This window comes from Ixodes scapularis, unplaced genomic scaffold (assembly GCF_016920785.2).
Source record: "Ixodes scapularis isolate PalLabHiFi unplaced genomic scaffold, ASM1692078v2 PGA_scaffold8__174_contigs__length_109621045, whole genome shotgun sequence".
NCBI classification, from domain to species: domain Eukaryota; kingdom Metazoa; phylum Arthropoda; class Arachnida; order Ixodida; family Ixodidae; genus Ixodes; species Ixodes scapularis.
In genome coordinates, this window is record NW_024609883.1 from 62,036,845 (window position 1) to 62,056,035 (window position 19,191).

The 19,191-nt window shown below is 45.0% G+C and overlaps 1 protein-coding gene across 1 annotated transcript in view; it reads left to right on the forward strand.

Annotated features, from left to right (window-relative positions):
• LOC8033033 (multidrug resistance-associated protein 1) overlaps positions 1-19,191 on the forward strand; it is an 89,277-nt gene that overhangs the window by 10,275 nt on the left and 59,811 nt on the right. The window contains exons 4-5 of the mRNA XM_042287006.1: positions 4,720-4,923; positions 5,663-5,809. Coding sequence (XP_042142940.1) covers positions 4,720-4,923; positions 5,663-5,809 — 351 coding nt within the window. The remainder of the gene's footprint in view (positions 1-4,719; positions 4,924-5,662; positions 5,810-19,191) is intronic.

Here is a 19,191-nt window from a genome sequence, read left to right on the forward strand (position 1 = left end):
CCAATTGACTCAACTAAGACCACTGAAGCCTAACACCTGCATATGTTGGAGGACTAAACTTTAATGATACCTCATTACAACCGAGCAACCAAGCAGTGACCAATACCTCTAGTAAACGTTTGGTGATTTAGGGCCGAATTCCTGGTCTGTGGATAAAGAATTTAATATTTGGTTTTACTTCGCCTTTTTATGGCTTTCATGATCTGAAATTTTGAGGCAAAGACCAAATCCCGTCTCAAAGAATGGTGGTATATGTGAAACGGTTGCACTAACATTTATGGATCCTAAAACGCAATCTACATGCGATGATTATGGCAGTCATCAGAAATGCATCGCCAATCTTTATGACCACTTGCAGGCTTCCTCATATTTGCCTTAATGAACTCAATGGACCTTGATTCTTTTTTTATCTCTCTTACGCCTTGCCCAAAACTTGCCGGAACACCCGTTTGAGAAGAGCGTAAATAGAAGAAATCGTCAACCTTTACTGTTGAGGTTTCCCTTGACAAGCGAATGTAGCTATAGTCGCTGGATGGATGAGAACGACCGGGAAATCTTTTAGTTGTCTTGCCTCCAGCGCAAACTTTATAGTTTCGAAAACGCTTCCGCCACGCTTTGGCTCCACGCCAAAGCGTCGTGGAATGCAAGGGGCAACGGCATCCAAAGGGGGCGTTCTAATTTTTTTTAATCATTATAAGCGCCCCTCCGCGTTATACCGGTGGTTGATTTATAATTTCATTGCCAACGTAATAATGCGTTGAAATTTGTCATTTCTCGAAGTGCCGTTTAATCCTCAGTACCCTTTAAGTTAGTGGAAAACACGCAAAACATGTCTCGTGCACCTGGCGATACAAACTTTTCGTTGTTTGCTTATCTTTCCCCTAGATAATTTGTCTAACACATTAACATTGAATATCCACGCCACCGAATCGCAGTACCGCAGCTCGCAAAAAACATGTTGATGCAAGTTGAAAGACCATGTCGTCTATAGTTTCGTTCCCATTATTTAGTCCACAACACGCTCAACAGCCAAGTCTGCAACTAATATAAATACTTGCTTTGCTTTTGTTCGAGGGTTAAGTTTAGTAAGGGTTGTTTCTGTGACACTTGGTATTCTTCTGCAGAAGTCTGCATAGTTATTGGCAATCCCACGTCGCTGTGGAGATTTATTGAAACAAAACTCTAAAAAAGCTGGCATTAAATTAGAAGCCTTGGTTTCTGTAGTCGTGTCTCTTATTACCATGAATGAGTGCTTCGAACCTAAACAAAGCAATGTAACACATTATAGTAATCACAAAACGAAAAAAAAATTATGGGGTATACGTGAAGCGCGTATAGTTAAAACAGATTTCATTAAAGTAAGTTTGTGTTGCAATATTTACACCGTTAGCCGCAATTTAGTTATACGGCGCTGCCCGGATACTTCTGCCCAAAAATCAATGACCCCACCCTTACAGTTATTATTATGTACGCTAGAGGTTCAACTGGCGCTAGTGTGCTCGGGCAAATTGAAGCATACAGCAACCAGTCAGGAGGGGACTCCCGGTAAGGCAATTCTATTGTAAAAAGCGAGGTCATTTTTACTCTGCACTTGATAATGAGAACAAATATCACGAATAATTCGTACATACTAGGTAGCCTGGAACATTTCTCAACCTGGAAAACCAAGAGAGAAGGCAAGAACTACGCAGTAACACTAGATAAGTAACTCCCTGTGCATGCAGGCGATCAACATGAATTGAAAATCACGTAATATAGTCCAGTTTGCAATAAATTAACACCGCTTTTTTTTTTCAGCACATGGATATGTGCGAATATGATTGTTCTGTGTTCACAGCATTTCGCGCATGCTCGGAATATTAGAAAATAGAAAGAAGCCAGAGATTAGGTGCCCAATAAAAGCTGCCCGACATAGAAGATAATAAAAGGACTCACTTTTCATAGCCCGTGTAGATTATGTTTTGTGTTTCGAATGTTCTTTGAACCGCTCGAAAAGATGCATGACGAAGTCATTTTTATATAGTGACAGGACGGTCATATTTTAACGATATATAAGCACCACCGGAATGCTGGCGAACCTTGAACACACTCTACATTTCCTTCTATTGGTTTTTTGCTTAGAATCGTCGCTCGTTTTGCGTACCTGCCATGAAACAGAGGTTTGGGCCTAAAATATAGCGGTTTAACATCATTTAGCGGTAAGGAAAATGCTATACTTAAAGCATTTACCCATCTACAATGTTACTAAAGGTACAACCTATTCGGTACGACCCAAATTACAAATATTATCTATGTTATTTTATGTCGAAGAGACAAAAGGCACGGGCGTTTCCCCGTACCAATGTACAGAACCACTACAAAAGTAGACTGGTTGCTGTCTGCTTCAATTTGCCTCCCGCGGGTCGCATTTACAATAGCGCCAGTTGAACCTCTATCGTATATTATAATAACTTCATGGCCCCGCCCATTACTACTGAAATGGCTTAGCTGCTCTACCGAACATGCTTGGAAGCCTAGTGTCTTCAATTTCGCGACATCCGGTGCATCCAGTTTGGCTACGGTGACTGGAACGCGCATCCGACTGATGTGTTTCGTGTCCTATTCCGCTCATGCATTGAAAGGGGTCCCAATGTGGCAAAAACTAACGTCACGAAAGTCGTAGTGTCATGCTGCCGGATGTCTCGATCCTGGTTTGTGGTCGTTGAAGTTCTGGCAAAAGGCACGAGCAGACAGGACTGCCCTTGTCGTCTCGGCGTCTCAAACCCTAGCTGCCGAAGCTTCCAGGGACTGCCAAGCTAGAGCGTGATCCACAGCATAATAGGCGTCTTCCACATCCACCACCGCTGCTGTGACATCGCCAGGGCTGCGACCGACAACAGCACGGCACATCCATGACGTCATCAGGCCGAAATCCGGGACCCCTTTTCTGGACGCAGTAAACACACCAGTCGGAGACGCGTACCAGGCACCATAGTCTGGCGCTTGACACCACCTGCTTGTCGTGCGAGCTCACGCGCTATACAGCCTCCGGCATCGTCTGCTAGACTACCGCCAACTATCCTCGCCTGCCATGCTCAGACGCGGATATAAAAGCTGCACGTCGGAGCCCGATCTCGCCTTCGTTCGTCTCCTAAAACTTCTCCGACGCTCGTCTAAAATCTTCTCCAATGCTCGCGAGACGCAACCATGAAAGTGGCCAGAAAACTACGTTTCGGCCTTCCATCATGCCGTAGGCCATATACTGACAAAGCCTGGAAGATCGCAACGAGAAGCGACCGCCGAAAGCGAAAGGTTGGAGCGGCAGACAACGTATGAAAGGAGAGCCACGCGACAGGCGCCCAGCTGCGGCGAGACGCCGAAACTAACTTCTCCCGAGTGAACGAGTGCGTTTCGGGTCATCGCCACTGAAAAAGCTGTGCGCTGTCGTCCAGGTTCTCCGAGAAATGGCTCTTTGGTGCTCTGTACTGCCAGATCCCCGCGCTTCAAATCTGCGACCGGGCGCTGTATGGCTCCGTCGTCGAACTTCCGGGCTCTGTAGGTATAGAGGAGGCTATGATCATGCATAAGCCACTATCCAATACAAGCGTCTGTCAGCGTCTGTCGATTTTTGGTAGAAAGCGACTGAAGCAATTTCGGGGAAAAAGCGAAAGCAACAGAGAGGAATAAAACGATTAACAAAATATATGCTGTCCTTGCACCATTTTTTGTTATTCTTCTTTTCTTTTCTTTTTTTCGCATGGCATCCGCGAGCATGGTAGTGATCACAATTAAAATGCGACCTAAAATTATTCGCTGTCGCGAGCCAGGTGCACTACAGAATTTGATAGATTCCTTTCTTTCGAAGCGAAATAACGGGAACAAGTCTTAACAAACTTGACGCGAGACGAACGCTCGATTGCGTCCAGCCAATTGGCTCACAAATTCTTACCTTGGTAGATACCTTCTCGGTACTGAAACCATGGTTGCAATCACTACGGTTGCATAATTCACAGAGCACCGGGGCCGCTTTTATAGAAAAAAATCTTTATTTAGTGTCAACACGCGCAAACGAACAAATCAAGGCCAGTCGAGAAACATATAGTTGACGTGGGCCGCTAGTGTTAGGCCAGTCCCGCTACGAAAAGGAGTACCCGCACAGCGCTTCCGAAGTTGCGTACTTGCGGCAGTTGTTTGTTGCAAACTACGTCGGTTGAGGGGATGTTCCTATAAACACTTCAGTAAACGCAAGACGACTCGCACTCCTGGAAATAGAAGAGCTCGACGATCTGCGCTCATTGAGTAACCGCAGATGCCGGCAGCCATGCTTGTTATCGGTTCACACCGATGAGGAAGAGGCAATCTTGAGACACTTTTGAAAACTATAATGACTCTATTTAGATTATTTGTTTCTTAAACATTAAAAAACATTCAATTGAAATACTATTACGGCACGGATACAATTTTACAGCCAATATTTCACACGTCAATCATTTCTCCGAACAATGAGAGCCGAAAAACTCTCCTTAATTATTTAAGCACTAGGCGGGACCTAATGCAGGTCTCCCCCCACCCCCTCCCCCTAATTATGTCAAACGGCGTAAGTATTGCAGAATTTGTTATTTTTTTTCGTAGAGAAATTGAAATAAAATAGGGGTCCCATTTAGGCCCTTTAAAGTGTCACCTTAAGTATTTAAAGCGTATTGACTATATATTTAAAACACCTACAATTTTGTTATACAGCGAAGGGTACAGGAAGCTCGGGACGAGAGGCTCAAACTCATGACGGACCTTTTGTCTTCGGTGAGACTTGTGAAGATGTACGCGTGGGAGGAGGCCTACATGAATGCCGTGTCTGTCATCCGAGAAAGGGAAATGGCTCCCTTATTCAAAGCTAACCTATTGGATGGCTTCCTCGATTCCCTGTACAGCGCATCCAGTTCTGTGGTACGTACATACTTGGTCTTTCTGCTAAGGTTTAATAAAAATATATGTCTAGGGCGGTTGAACTATACAAGCGCTTTTCAGAAACAAACTGCCAGTCACGTCGGACGTTATTATATTGCACAGAGCATAATGGATATCTAAATTGATAAGTAAAATTTGCTAATTAAATTTTTATATGGTGACACAAAAGCGTAGGGTACTAAGGAAAAACTTGCTGAGCGCAGAAGAAACACTATACATCACTCAATTTCAGGACCAGTAGTTACCACTCGTGGAGCAGGCGCGAGGCAAGTGATGCGAAAACACAGACGATATTCGGAACTGCCTTTTTGCATCGCCGTTTTAAAAATCCTTAGTGTTATTTTTTTGCTAGCTGATAACTGATTACATAGTCGTTTTCTCAGAGTAATGTAACGACTACTTCTTTTACCTAGACATATCTTACATTTTGTGTTGTCTCGGGAGCCTGGGACTTCAGCCTGTCACTGTTATATAAAAAAAGGTTAATTAAGGTGCCATTGTTTTAGCGAAATATGTAGGCTAGGTGTAAATATGTAGCATATAGTTTGTTTATTTCTTTTAAGTGTTGGCATTTCCCACTAACGCCCTATGGAATGTACAATGTCTTCTGGCTTTTCCGTGAGCCATAATTTATTTTCGCCTATATCAAAGAAATATTAAAACAGTTCAAGTTGAGAAACTTTAGTCGCACTTCTTATTGTTACTTACGCCTTGGCAGATGATTGTTATTCTTTTCGGAGCCTTGGCCACCCTAGACCCAACACGAACACTGAGTCCGGCGCTGTCCTTCTCCTGCGTCTACATGCTGTCTTTGACGGATATTGTGACCAACTCGTTCTCCTTGACTCTCAAGATGATCGTCATGGTAAGCCTACAAGCGAAAACGCAAATTCCTAAATAAAAAATAAATAGAACTGATGACTACTATAAAGCAAAAACGTTGCAAAAACAAAACTGCAAAAATGGGTGAGGAACAGATGATGGAGACACAAAATGCGCTTGATGTGCGTGCAACTATTTGGGTGCTGTTTTGCATTTTTACAGGTTCGTACAAAAACACCAATTTAATGGCTTCACGCAACCAATGTGCTGCAAACACTTTGCATCACCTCACCACTAGGTGTCTTCACGCTTTGCGCCTCACATCACTTGGGGTTCAAACAACACCGCTGCTAAAATTTCTGCTTAACTTAAAAAAAAGTCTGGTATTAGGTAAAAAAAGAAGAAATTGCTTCTCTCGCACTTTCTTGTATAAACATACCATTTACACTTGAGTACTCAGCAATAACATAAAATAATAAATAAAATACGTTATGGTAACTAGGTTATTATACGAACTGTATAAAAGACGCGAACAAGGAGTTGATTAATACGTTTGGACGAATTTTTTTTGGTCGAAGGTCAACGCTTCAGTCTAATAAAAACCAACTACTTCACTGGTCAGATATAGGGTAGATAATGTAACATTGTTCGCGAGCCGTGTCTTCTTTCTTCTCTTCTCGACGTAGTGGCACAGCTCGTGATCTCACGACCATGGTAGTAGCAGTTCCAATGGTTTGGTCGCGTGCTTGCCCACTTTTTCTGGTGTCGACGCGCGCTCTGAATCATCCCAACGCGTTTTTTTGTTCAAGCTGGTCAGTCGCCATTAAAATGTGGTGACTGCGAAAAAACGATCGTCCTCTTGGTCAGCAGAGCACGAGCTCGGACACGGGAGCTCGTGCATTCCGTTCTTCGGCGAGGTGGAATCTTGGCAGCTAGTCGTGCCCCTTCGACCTTCTGTATTGGAATAAGCCCTCAGTACACCCTTCGACTCGGGACTACTACACTGGCGACGAAGGTGAAGACCACAGCGGGCTCAACAGGAGCACGGCAGAGCAGCAGCGAGCACGGTAGAGAACCAGACCCACCGCTTCTATGGTCCCGAGACATTCGACGCCAAAAAGGAGAACTGGAAGCTTTATCAGATAAGATTTCAATCTAGTCTCGATGTCGCTAAGGTCACTGCCGACGCGGACAAGAGAAACTTATTGATCGCTTCAATCGGTCCCGAGACATTCAAGCTGCTCTACTCCCTAATCCAGCCACGGAGCTTTCTGGAGACGCCGCATCAAGAGTTGCTCAAAAAGCTCTGAGAACATTTCGCACCAAAGAAATTCAAGGAATTCGAACGGGCGAAGTTGTTTACGGCTCACCAGGAAGAAAATGAGGCAATCAAAGACTTCATAACGCGGCTTAGATCAATCCTCATTAACTGTGACTACGAATCTGAAGCCGACGCCTGAAGTTCCTCCCTTTTGACGGCATTCATCGTGGGTCTCCGTGACACGCGCGTCCGGGCACGTCTGGTGCTCGAGAAAGACCTCACTCTGGACGTCGCACTTCGCTTGGCCAAGTTAACCCTCACCGCCGAAGCAGGGTCCCGACGCCTGGACCGGGGAGACCACGCTGCGCTGCTCGTTGAAAAGGTGAAGCCGTCCACCTCTGCACCTGTCAAGTGTTTTCGATGCGGCAACTCCAACCATTCGGAGAGTTCCTGCCGCTTCCGAACTGAGTCGCGCAATGCGTGCGGCAAATGAGGCCACATTGCAAAAGTATGTCGATCAGCGGAGCGTCACAGGACAGCTGGCAAGAAAAAGAAAAAGGTGAAAACAATCACCAACGTATTCGTCACTCCAGAATCAGATGGCGAATTTTTCGCTTGCGTTGTTCAAGGAACACCCCTAAGGTTGCGGGTCGACACAGAATCTAAGCTGACATTCCTAGACACGGACACGTGGCGGAAGATAGGGACACCTAGGTTGCATAAATGCGAATACAACCTCTTCTGCTTCAACAAAAAAAAATCACGGTTCAGGGCCGGTGCTTGCTTCAGGACACGCTTGGGAAACGCTCCGAAAAGCTAGAAGCATTGCTGACTGACAAGCGACACACCAACCTGCTAGGAAGAACGTGGATCCACAGGCTGAAGATCGACCTAAACAAATTGTTTATTCAATCTGTGGAACTGGAAGTTGAAGCCTCGCTTCAGACAACGTTGGCAACATTTCCGACCTTGTCTTCCGGCGACTTGGGTTGTTGCACTAAACTCAAGGTCCAACTTCACTTCAAGCCTGACACGCAACCAAAGCTCTTCAAGCCACGCCCAATACCATTTGCTACTAGAGCAGTAGAGAAAGACTTGGCGAAGCAAGTCAAGAACAACGTTCTCACGCCCATGAACTTCTCGCAGTGGGCCACTCCGATTGTAATCGTCCTAAAGTCGGAAGGCTCGGTTCGAGTCTGATGTGACTTTTGTGTCAGCGTGAATCCTCAGCTCGACATAACCCAGTACACTGCCACGTCCAGAAGAACTTTTCACTAAACTAAATGAAGGCAACAAATTCATGAAGCTGGACTTGTCAGAAGCGTATTTCCAGCTGGAACTCGATGAAGGGGCAAGAACGGCTCTCGTGATCAACACACACAAAGGTCTATTCCGATTTAAGCGGATGCCTTTTGGAGTCGCCTCCGCCTTAGCAGTGTTCTAGCGCACGATGGATCAGGTAACTGCAGGGCTTGAAGGCGTTGCCTGTTACCTCGATGACGTCATCGTCACTGGGAGAGATACTCCTGAACACCTTCAGAATCTTCAACAAGTGCTCCAGCGGCTGCAGGAATACGGCTTCACGCTCAAGAGTAAAAAATGCGCCTTTCTTAAAGAAAAAGTCGAGTACCTCGCGCAAGTCGTTTCCGCCGACGGCTTCACGCCTTCCATGAAAAAAGTCTCGGCTATCCTGAATATGTCAGAGCCCAAGAACATCAGCCAGCTAAGATCTTTCCTCGGCTTGGTGCAGCATTACAGCAGGTTCCTTTTTAAAACCTTGCTTACAAATGTGCGCCGCTGAACAAGCTACTGAAAAAAACACCGCATATGGAGCTCCGAGTGCGTAGATGCGTTTGAAAACATCAAACAACAACTGACGGCTACGGAGGCCTTCGTCCACTTCAACCCTGATCTGTCAATTCACTTCGCGGCGGATGCATCGCCGGAAGGCGTGAACGCTGTGGTATACCACAAGATCAATGGCAAGGAACGTCTTATAGCACATGCTTCTAAGACACTGAATTCATCTGAGTGTGCTTATGCACAAATAGAGAAGGAAGCACTTGCCGTCATCATTGGAGTCCACAAATTTTACCAGTACCTTTGGGGACGCAGGTTTGTGATCTATACTGACCACAAACCTCTGACAACCATCTTTGGACCCATAAAGGGAATCCTCGTGACATTGGCGAACAGACTCCAGCGTTGGGCCTTCAGAACTAATGAACTACAGCTACACAATTGAGTACGTGCCAACGGCAAAGTTCGGAAACGCTGACGGACTTTCGCGTTTTGCACAAGGTCCCGATGAGGACTTCGGCAAGGAAATGGCGAGCGGAATTTTCACCATCTCCTGTGATACACAACATGTCTTTGCGCTTCACACCCTGAGATTGTCTAAGATACCAGTGAAGGCAAAGGACACCGCCACGGAAACTGCGTCAGATCCTGCCCTCTCCCGAGTACAGCGGTGCATCTGTCAGGGCTGGCCAGAAAAGGTGACGGACTCCGACCTCATGCCATTCCATAGACAGAGATCGGAATTAACCATCCCCAACGGTTGCATCCTATTGAATTCGCGAACCGTAGTTACAGGCAAGTTTCAGCACCAAGTAATGAACCTTCTTCACGAAGGACAAGTGGAGCAAACAAAAATGAAGATGTTGGCACGGTCGTACCACTGGCGGGCACATAACGACATGGACATTGAGCGCACAACGCAGCAATGCGAGCACTGCAGCAGTGTTTCCGACAACAAACCACACGTTCCTCTTCACCGCTGGGAAGCTCTGGAACTGCCGTGGCAGAGACTTCATGCTGAGGTTGCACAACTAGATCGACAGAGTTTCCCTATAGTCATAGATGCGTTCAGCGAATTGCCTGAGGTTATACAGTTGAAATCCATAACAACGGCAGGTATCATCGACTCTTTGCAGGAGATTTTCTCTCATCAAGGCCTGCCACAACAACTTGTCACCGATAATGGGCGACAACTCATCAGCTCGGAATTCAAAGAATTTGTGGACAGCGGTGGAATTACTCATCTCTTTACACCGCCGTATCACCCCAAGTCCAACGGACAAGCAGAGAATTTTGTGTAGACTTTGAAGACTGCTTTTCGACGTTCCTCCAGAAGAGAGAGGAAGGCAGCCATCCGATACTTCTTACTTAAGTTCCGGATCACCTCCCACACCTCAAAGAGAAAACCCCGTGTCAACTGCTCACGAGCAGGCCCCACCGGACGGTTCTCGACTTATTGAAGCCTCTCAAGGTACGGGCCGGTAACAAAACGGCAAAGAAAGACGAAGGAACTGCTACATTCACAATCAAGCAGAAAGTGTGGGAAAAACATCCTCTTCACAAACAGCAGTGGATAAAAGGCGTTGTCACAAGAAGAATTGGCAACACCATCTACGAAGTTTCAGATGAAGATAACAAAACCCGTCGGGTCCACGCAGATCACCTGAAACCAAGGTTGACATATGACGATCCCGACACTTCAATCTTCCCAATCGATGTTCCAGGGCCTTCTCAGAGTTACACCCAGCAGGAGGCCACCGACACACAAGTTGCTTCGGGGGTCTGCACTACAGCCAGACTCCAGTAGGAGATATCCGACCCGCAGCCTTCTCAAGCCGGACCGTTACAAGCCTTTCTGAGGGGTAAGGAAATGTGATGACTGCAAAAGATGATCGTCGTCTTGGTCAGCAGAGCACGAGCTAAGACAGGCGAGCTCGTGCATTCCGTTCTTCGGCGAGCTGGAATCCTGGCAGCTGGTCGTGCCCCTCCGACCTGCTGAATTGGAATAAACCCTCAGTACCCCTATGGGAAAAAAAGTAAAACATTTGAAACTCAAACGGGTGGCAAACTGGTCGAACCGTTTGAATTAAACGGGTGGCAAACTTGTCGATCCGTTCGGATCAAACGTGGTTATGGGATACGGGTACCATTTTGATACGGTACCCGTTCGATACGGTACTCATTTGATACGAGTGCCCGTTTGATACGGGTGACCGTTCGACCTACACGTGACCACACATTTCAACGCGCCATTCGGATAGGCAAATTATATGCTAGCCCTAAATGGGTGTCGTCTGGAAGGTTGGTTACCTTGGTTACCTTAAACTTATTTAAGACGTCCCGAAACTCATAAACCTATTTATAACATGCAGGAAACTCGTTGAAGAAATGTGCTCGCTCAGGTGCTTGAAAATGGGCCGGAAAACAGACACGAAGTAGTGTTTTCAATTCTAGAAGTTTATTACAACCTATTCAGGAGACAAATACCAACGTGCAAACGGTCTGTGAGATCTGCACTCTAACGTTTATACAACTGAAAAGATCGTAAAAAAAAGAAGAACCGAGGCAATTCTAGAGTATAATCGTAGACTTTCGGCGAAATTATTCTCCCGGCTGCCGCAAGAATTGGCGCTGCATAATTCTATAGATAATCTGGAAGAGTACGCGTAGAAGAATGGTCAATCGTTGCCAACAAGTAGGATGCAGTGTACTTTGAATCTTTATTTCTTTCGGATCAAACCGAAAGGGGAACAGAGACTAAAGGCAGAAAATGCCTTTAGTCTCTGTTCATAATACCATAATAACCATAATTACCATAATAATAGCGGACTTAAAAGATGTAATCCGAGATACATGTTCACACGGTCAAAGCACAAAAGCTCAAACCACAAAAACGCGAAAACGAGAAGGAAGGCTCCTTGAAGTCTCAACATGACGCGGCGCACAAGCTGTCCTTTGCCGAACCCAACCAAACCACAAGAATTCCTGACTTCTTTGAAGAAGCGCTTGTTGCCGATATACGCGAAGGACTTTTTGAACACTGATAGCTTTGGTGCACATCCCATACGTTGTCGAGACATCCAAATAAGACCGTAGGGTAAGGCGACAGATCGAAACAGGTAGGACGAATGAAGTTCAAACTGCAACGGACAGCAAGCAGACAAAAACAAAAGCGGCTACCAGCGGGCGCGCTACTGGATCTCGCAGGCGATGCTTATCAGCTTTTAGCTCGCCCGCGCTGGCGCCCTCCTTTCCCTCGGGTCAAATGACAGGTGACCAGAGAGGGGGGAGGGGGCGCGGTCAAGGAGGTTAAAGGCCCGTTCACACTCTTGCAACCGAGTACGACCGAGAGAGACCAAACCGGTTTTTAAGCCTCTTGCGATCTCTTAAGACCAGCTCCGCTGCCTCGCATCCGGTCCTAAGAAGTCGCAAAAAGCTTAAAAATCGGTCTGGTCGCTCTCAGTCGTACTCGGTCGCAAGAGTGTGAACGGGCCTTAAGACGCAGCGCAGGACACCGAGACACCCCCGCGCCTTCTCCTCAGGCATTCCAGCACAACGTGTTTGCACAGCCTCGGAAAGCAGGTGAATCACGCGCATTTCAGCACGCTCGAACGCAGGAAATGGCGCCGGCTGCTCGGGTTGCGGCCGAGCGAAGAAAGCCCTCAGCGCGAGCTCGTAGTTTGACTGCTGCAATGGCGGGCGTGTTCTGGCAATGCTTGATGTCCTTGCAGCCACGTGTTCGGGCGCTACCTTCGTTGCGTCTTGAATTGAAGTGAAACGGAGTCTACAGGTACATTCTTTCACGTGGTTGCGTCTTCTGCAAGAGAGATTTGAGCTGAATAACTAAATTGAAATAACAAAAACGCCGAAGTTTTAAAGTTCTGTCAAAAATATCGGCTCGCCAACGTCACGCGTTTACGTAAAAAAAAAATCTTTTTGCAGTGGTAGGTAAAGCGAACATCAGCGCAATTAAAATACAAATGAAATTACTTGCATCACGTGGGCGATCTGAAATCGATGAACCGGCACTCCCAGCCTTCCGGAAACAGGCTGCCACGGCTGAAACAGGCGTGCCCATGCCACCGATCTCTGCGTTCAGTATTGTTGGGACCGGTGGTTGGTCGGGGAACTTGGTGTGCGGCAGGGAGCCGAGCCAGGGCGGGAACTCATGTGGAGGCCGGACTCGGGAAGGGCCAGGGAGCGGGAGGGCTGTCTCTTATATAATATAACTGTTTATATATACATATGAACAGGTTATATCAACTCAAGAACACTTGAGAACACTGTCGGGAACACCAAGTAGCAGCCGCCTGTTGCAGCTTTTATAACGTCACTTTTCCTTACATCCCTAGTAAGGAATCCCCAGGGTTCATTTGTTCGTAACGTCCAGGCACGCCATTTCCCTCTCCCTCGCACTTCCACACGCGACACACACACGGAAGGGCCAGACATCCTTGACCGCGGTGTCGCCGGTCAATCTCGGCGGACAATGGTGCCATCGAAGTCGAAGAAGGCAGAAGACATCCATAATTGCAGGCGTCCTGGCTTCCGTGTGGTAGGGGATAATTCCATGGGCGATCTAAGCTGGGGAAATTGAGTAAAGCCCCCTCCTTTGTCGAGGTCGTCCCAAGGCTGCCGGGTCGCCGTGCGTCGAGGTCAGACAGAAGATGCAAGGAAAGGGGTCGGACGGCAAAGTCCACCAGATGACACTGGCGTGGGCCAACCCGATGATCCCTCGGAGAAGGTCACGACGTCCCCGCTAAGCAAGGTGCGTTGGCGACTCAAAGGCACCTCTCGCTTTGTCTCCAGGCGCGGCTGACCGTAGCCACCTGGCGACGTTGCTCCAGGGCGTTTACCCGTGCCGGTCGGTATGGAACGGCAAGGTCGACTCCTCGGGCCTTTCGCAACAGTATCAATCCGGCTCCGGAGAGCCGTTTGACTAAACCGGTACAGTTTGACGGTCACCGGTCACCCGCTTGTGCAACATGGTCACCGGTTTGAACAAACGTGCGAGAACTTTGCCCAAACGAGTAGCCCATTTCCCCAGACGAGTGACCCATTTGCCGAAGGAGTGACTTGTTTGCCCAAATAGGTGACCGTTATGGCTCGAACGGGGGACCTCTTTGAGCCATACGAGTGACCCCTTTGACAAACTTGTAACCTTTATGGCTAAACTGTTACCGGTATGAACCCGTTTACTTTCATATAGGCGCCAATGTTGTTTTTTTTTGTTTTTTTTTCAGTAGAGACATTTTTTGATTTGGGACTACAAGAAAATCAATGACCGTCAGAGCCGCTCTTTCCCCTTACCCCTAAACAGGGGTAAGCGGCGGTCATCTAACACTTAATAATAATAATAATAATAATAAAGTTTATTTCCCATTCGATACAGGAATGGAGGAAACAGAGGGAAAAAGCTGTTTAACAGCTTGACGAAGCCCCCTGCTCCCTTACAGTTCCACATGACAGATTAGAAATACAAAGCAACAGCAAAAATATCAACATTGTATACAAAAATAGATTATAACCTATCGCAGAAAAGTAATATATTCAATTCAAATAAGAAAATAAATCTTGCATTGTGACAGACATTATATCAACGTTTTTGTTTAAGAGGAAATTTAGTAAAGTAGGTAGCATATACTTTAGAGACTGCATGGAATAGTTGTTATGGCAAAGAGGCACAGCCCAACGTGCCGCCGAACGAGTTGGATAGGAGGTAACATGTTCCCTTAGTTTAGAAAGTTTTGCCAGAATATCCACGTTTCTTTTTTTTTTCTACCTTAAAACGGACCATAAGTTTATATGTATACATATCGAAAACACGCAACAAATTATATTTTTCAAACAAGCCCTTGGAGCTTGAAATATAAGAAACATTAGCAATGAGGCGAACAAATTTTTTTTGTAATAGATGTATTTTTTGTAGATTTGAACTGGTGGTTGTACCCCATACCAGGTGGCAGTAGTTTAAGTGAAATGCAAATAGAGTTTGATAAATAAGTAGTTTAACGTTGTTTGGTAAAATAAAACGGTTTCGTGAGACTAATCCGATGACCCTGGACAATCGAGGAAGTATATAGCTTACATGGTCGTCCCAAGACAAATACTGGTTAAAAATAACGCCAAGACTTTTGAAATTTTCCACTATCTCTATAACCTTTGAATTTATTACGAGACTTTTCGTTATAAAAACGCTTTTATTTTTGGTTCGAAATAAAATTGCTTTGGTTTTACTACTATTAATTTTAAACCCGTTGTCGGATGTCCAATTTTGCAAACCTGTTAAAGTATCATTTGCGCAGTTGATAAGTTCATCACTAGTCTTAGCCGAAAATAAAAGGGTTGTATCGTCTGCATATATAACAAATTTAGCAAGAGAATCTATGTTAACAATATTATTAATATAAATGTTAAATAGCAAAGGTCCCAAGATACTCCCCTGTGGTACACCGGAACAAACAGACTTTGTATTAGATGAAAACCCATTTAAATAGACAAACTGCTTACGATTACTCAAATATGACTGAAGCAACGTAAGTGCCTGGCCCCGAATTCCATAAAGATAAAGTTTTTTTAGCAATAAATTATGGTTTAGATAATCAAATGCTTTCGTAAAATCAATAAATACGGCTAAAGCTATCTGGTTTGCCTCAAAACTCTCTAAAATAAATTCTTTTTGTTCTAGTAATGCTAGATCTGTCGAACGATGCTTCATGAACCCAAATTGATCATTAGTAATTACGCGATACTTATAAAAAAAATTTGACAGACGAATGTGAATAAGTTTTTCTAAGCCCTTAGAAAAAACCGGTAAGATAGAGATAGTCTATAATTATTTATGTCGTTCTTGTCTCCCTTTTTATAAAGCACAGACACTCTAGCTTTTTGCATAAGCTGTGGAAACACCCCAGTTGAAAAACATAAATTAAAAATGTAAGTAAGGAAGGGAGTGATCAGTGGTAAGACATATTTTACCGGCCGAATCTGCATACCATCGGCATCACAGCTACGGCTATTTTTTAATTCCATAAAGACAGTAGACACCTCTGTATCAGTAACTGGCAATAGAAAAACAGAATCCCTAGTCTTAAAGGTTATATTATCACATGCAGCATCTCTACAGTTAATTTGAGGCAAATCAACAAACCTGTCATTAAATGTGTTTGCCAACGACGCGCCAGTTAATTTCTTCCCTGCAGAAATAATACCTTCTACAGAATGGGACGTTTTGCCTTCTATAACTGAATTTAAGTTCTTCCACATAAGGTCAGAACGGCCTACAGAGTTTCTAAAGGAATCATGGTGATAGCGCTCCCTTGCTTTTCTCAGGGCGTTTGTCAGTTGATTACGGTACGATTTAAAAGTCCGAAGGTCATTGGGATCTCTAATGTTTGTGAACTTTCTGTATAGCACATTTTTAACCTTTATGTTTTCAAGTAGATCTACAGTTATCCATGGTTTCCGAATGCGTTTCTTCACTTTAATTAGTTTGTAAGGAAAATTGCTCTGATAAAGACTTTTAAAACGCTCAAGAAAAAAATTGTACGCCTCATCGGGATCGTTCTTTGAAAAGATATCATCCCAATTTGCATTTGCCACACATTCCGCGAACCTCTCCAAACCATCCGGCGTAACACACTGGACTTGCGCAGAAGGTGTTGGATCCTTCTTTTTTGCGTTATTCATTTTGACACACAAAAAAATAGGAAGATGATCACTGAGGTCATAAGTAATTATGCCAGATCTTATACGACGTTCCTCGTAATTTGTTATAAATCAATCAATCAAGGTTTTTGAGGTAACATTAACTCTGGTCGGAGAGTTTATTACAGTACGACAACCATTTATAAGTATTAAATTTTCCAACTCCCTTTTTGAAACAGTATTACTTAACATATTCACATTGAAATCGCCGCCGCATATAATGTTCAGCTTGTTTTCATTTGCGAAATCGAAAAGGGAGCTCAGAAAATCCAAGAAAGGGGACAAAGCGGATCCAGGGGGGCGGTAAATGACCGAAACAAAGTCGTTTTTTGTTCGCAATGATAAAGCTTCGTAATCTTTAGTGATAACGGTAAACGAAGGCACTAACTCGCAATCAACGCTTTCTTTAATCAAAATTGACACACCGCCCCCTCGGGTTTCGCTGCGATTGATAAAAAAACATTGATACAAAGGCAATCTGAAAACATCGGTATGTTCCGTGTACCACGTTTCAGAAAGCATAATAATCTCGAAATCGGAAAGCTCAGCAAAAAAACACTCAAGATCAACACGTTTATTTTTCGCTGATCGAATATTAATATGTAAACAGTGAGTTGATAAGGAAAACTCTTCTCCGATAAAAGCTTTAAACTCAGAAGGCAATACATATTCTGAGACTGCCATTTCAAAAGAAAGTATAAACAGAAAAAAAATGCAGAGAAAGGGTGCACACACCAGTTGCTTAGCTCATGTTTGGCAAATCGTGTTCACTCTTTACTGTTTTGGCAGGGTCACCGGTTTTCCTCCTGACAAAGATGTTACCATTTCGGTGCCAAACATACTGAAAATTGTGCTCTCTTGTCCATTGTTTCGTAGACCACAAGAGCGCTTTATCTTGACGAGTCATATTTTCCAGAATATACTCGGTATCATTGGGGCGTTTAAGGTTGCGTCTTTTGTCCAGCCAGCGATCGCGAGTCTGTTGTTGCGTGAAGTGCAGAATTATACCAGGGATCTTTTCTGGTTTAGAAGGGAGCCTGTGCATTGAAACAATTTCGCATGGGACGAGAGTCGGAACATCTAACTTAGCAGCTACCTCATTAACCAGGGACAGCAAGTTTTCATTTGCGGTTTGTGGGACCCCGTGGATTTCTAGGTTTTGTTTTCTATTGTGCCATTCCAGTCCATTCAGTTCCCGTTTCAACTCTGTAAGTTGTCCTTCCGTCCCGGCGTTCTCGATTTTTTCCACACGTTTTGTTAAACTTTTTATGTCTTTGTCATGCTGGCCAACACTCTTCAGTAATTCATCATACTGGTCTGACATGTTTTGAACAGAAGTTTCAATGGCGGATACGGTTTCCTTCATACTCAACAAACTGTTAAGTTTCAGGTTCATGCTTGTAAGCAAGCTGTTCACATCGATTTCGGCATCTTTCTTAGCCTTCCCGGTTTGACTTCTTTTCGCGACACTACAGGTCTCGCACCGCCAGGCTTTCTGAGACTTCGCATTTCTCGCTTTAAAGGTTGATTCCGCGATGCCACAGCAAGTTCCAAAGTGATATGTGAATTGACATTCTGGACACGTTATATTAGGTTTGTCATCTGATAACACTTCATGGCACTTTGGACAAACATCGTCATCTTCATCACTCATCGTGACGCGAACACAATACAGGAAAAGGGCAAAGGCAGCAGCGGCAGCAGCAGCACGGGAGTTATTAGAAAGGCTTTCAATAACAAGGGCACCTTGCATGTATTATTGCTATAAATTTCGCTGGTCTGACTTTCTCATCACGGCTATGGCTGCGGAGGTTTCTATGCGATCATTCCTACAACAATTTGAAACACGAATCAGCAGTGTATAGGTGGCAAAAGCGGATCCCACGCTAAAAAACAAGCCGGTGACATCTGCGCCTTTACATCGAAAAGATCGAACTTTCACCGAATGAGCAGTGAGCAAGTCAGTCTTACCGTGTAAAAATTCAAGGCGTTGCTCTCTTCCTCGATAAAATTACACCAACAATTTCGCCAAAGTCAGCGTCGGCCGCGTGCGCAGAAGACCCTGTGAGGGACGCTAGCTACTTATAGCGCCATATCCCAATAGGCACACTGAGCACACGACGCACTTTGTTGTGTGCTCACTGCGCCTATCGAGAGATGGCGCCACAAGTTAACCGCGTCGCTACATCGATCGTCTGTGAACCCGCCCAACGTTGACTTCAGCAAGTTGGTTGGTCTAAATTTTCAAGAAAAATAACTACGCCCTCTAATTTCCCATTGAAAAACAGACCTGCCCAGTCTCCCTTCGGTGAAAGTTGAAGTTTCTATGTGCAAGTGCTGATTTTGCGGCTCCTTTTATAGAAATAGATCCGCTTGTGCCATCCGATAGATCAATACGCATCAGGGCGATGATTTAAAGTAAGGTAGAAAACATTTGCTGCAGAAACCACTATTGCTGGTAGTCTATGAATTGCGATACAATTCGTCATGAGAGCAGAAACCCCATGCCGCATGAAGGGCGTGGGTTTATCAGCTTGCTGGTACGACGTCGAGGACGAGGGCCTAGAGGAAGACGTCAACAATGACGTCTAGGACGACCGCTAGGACGATCTTAAGGGTGACCTCAAGGACGACCGATAGAAGGACCTATAGGATGA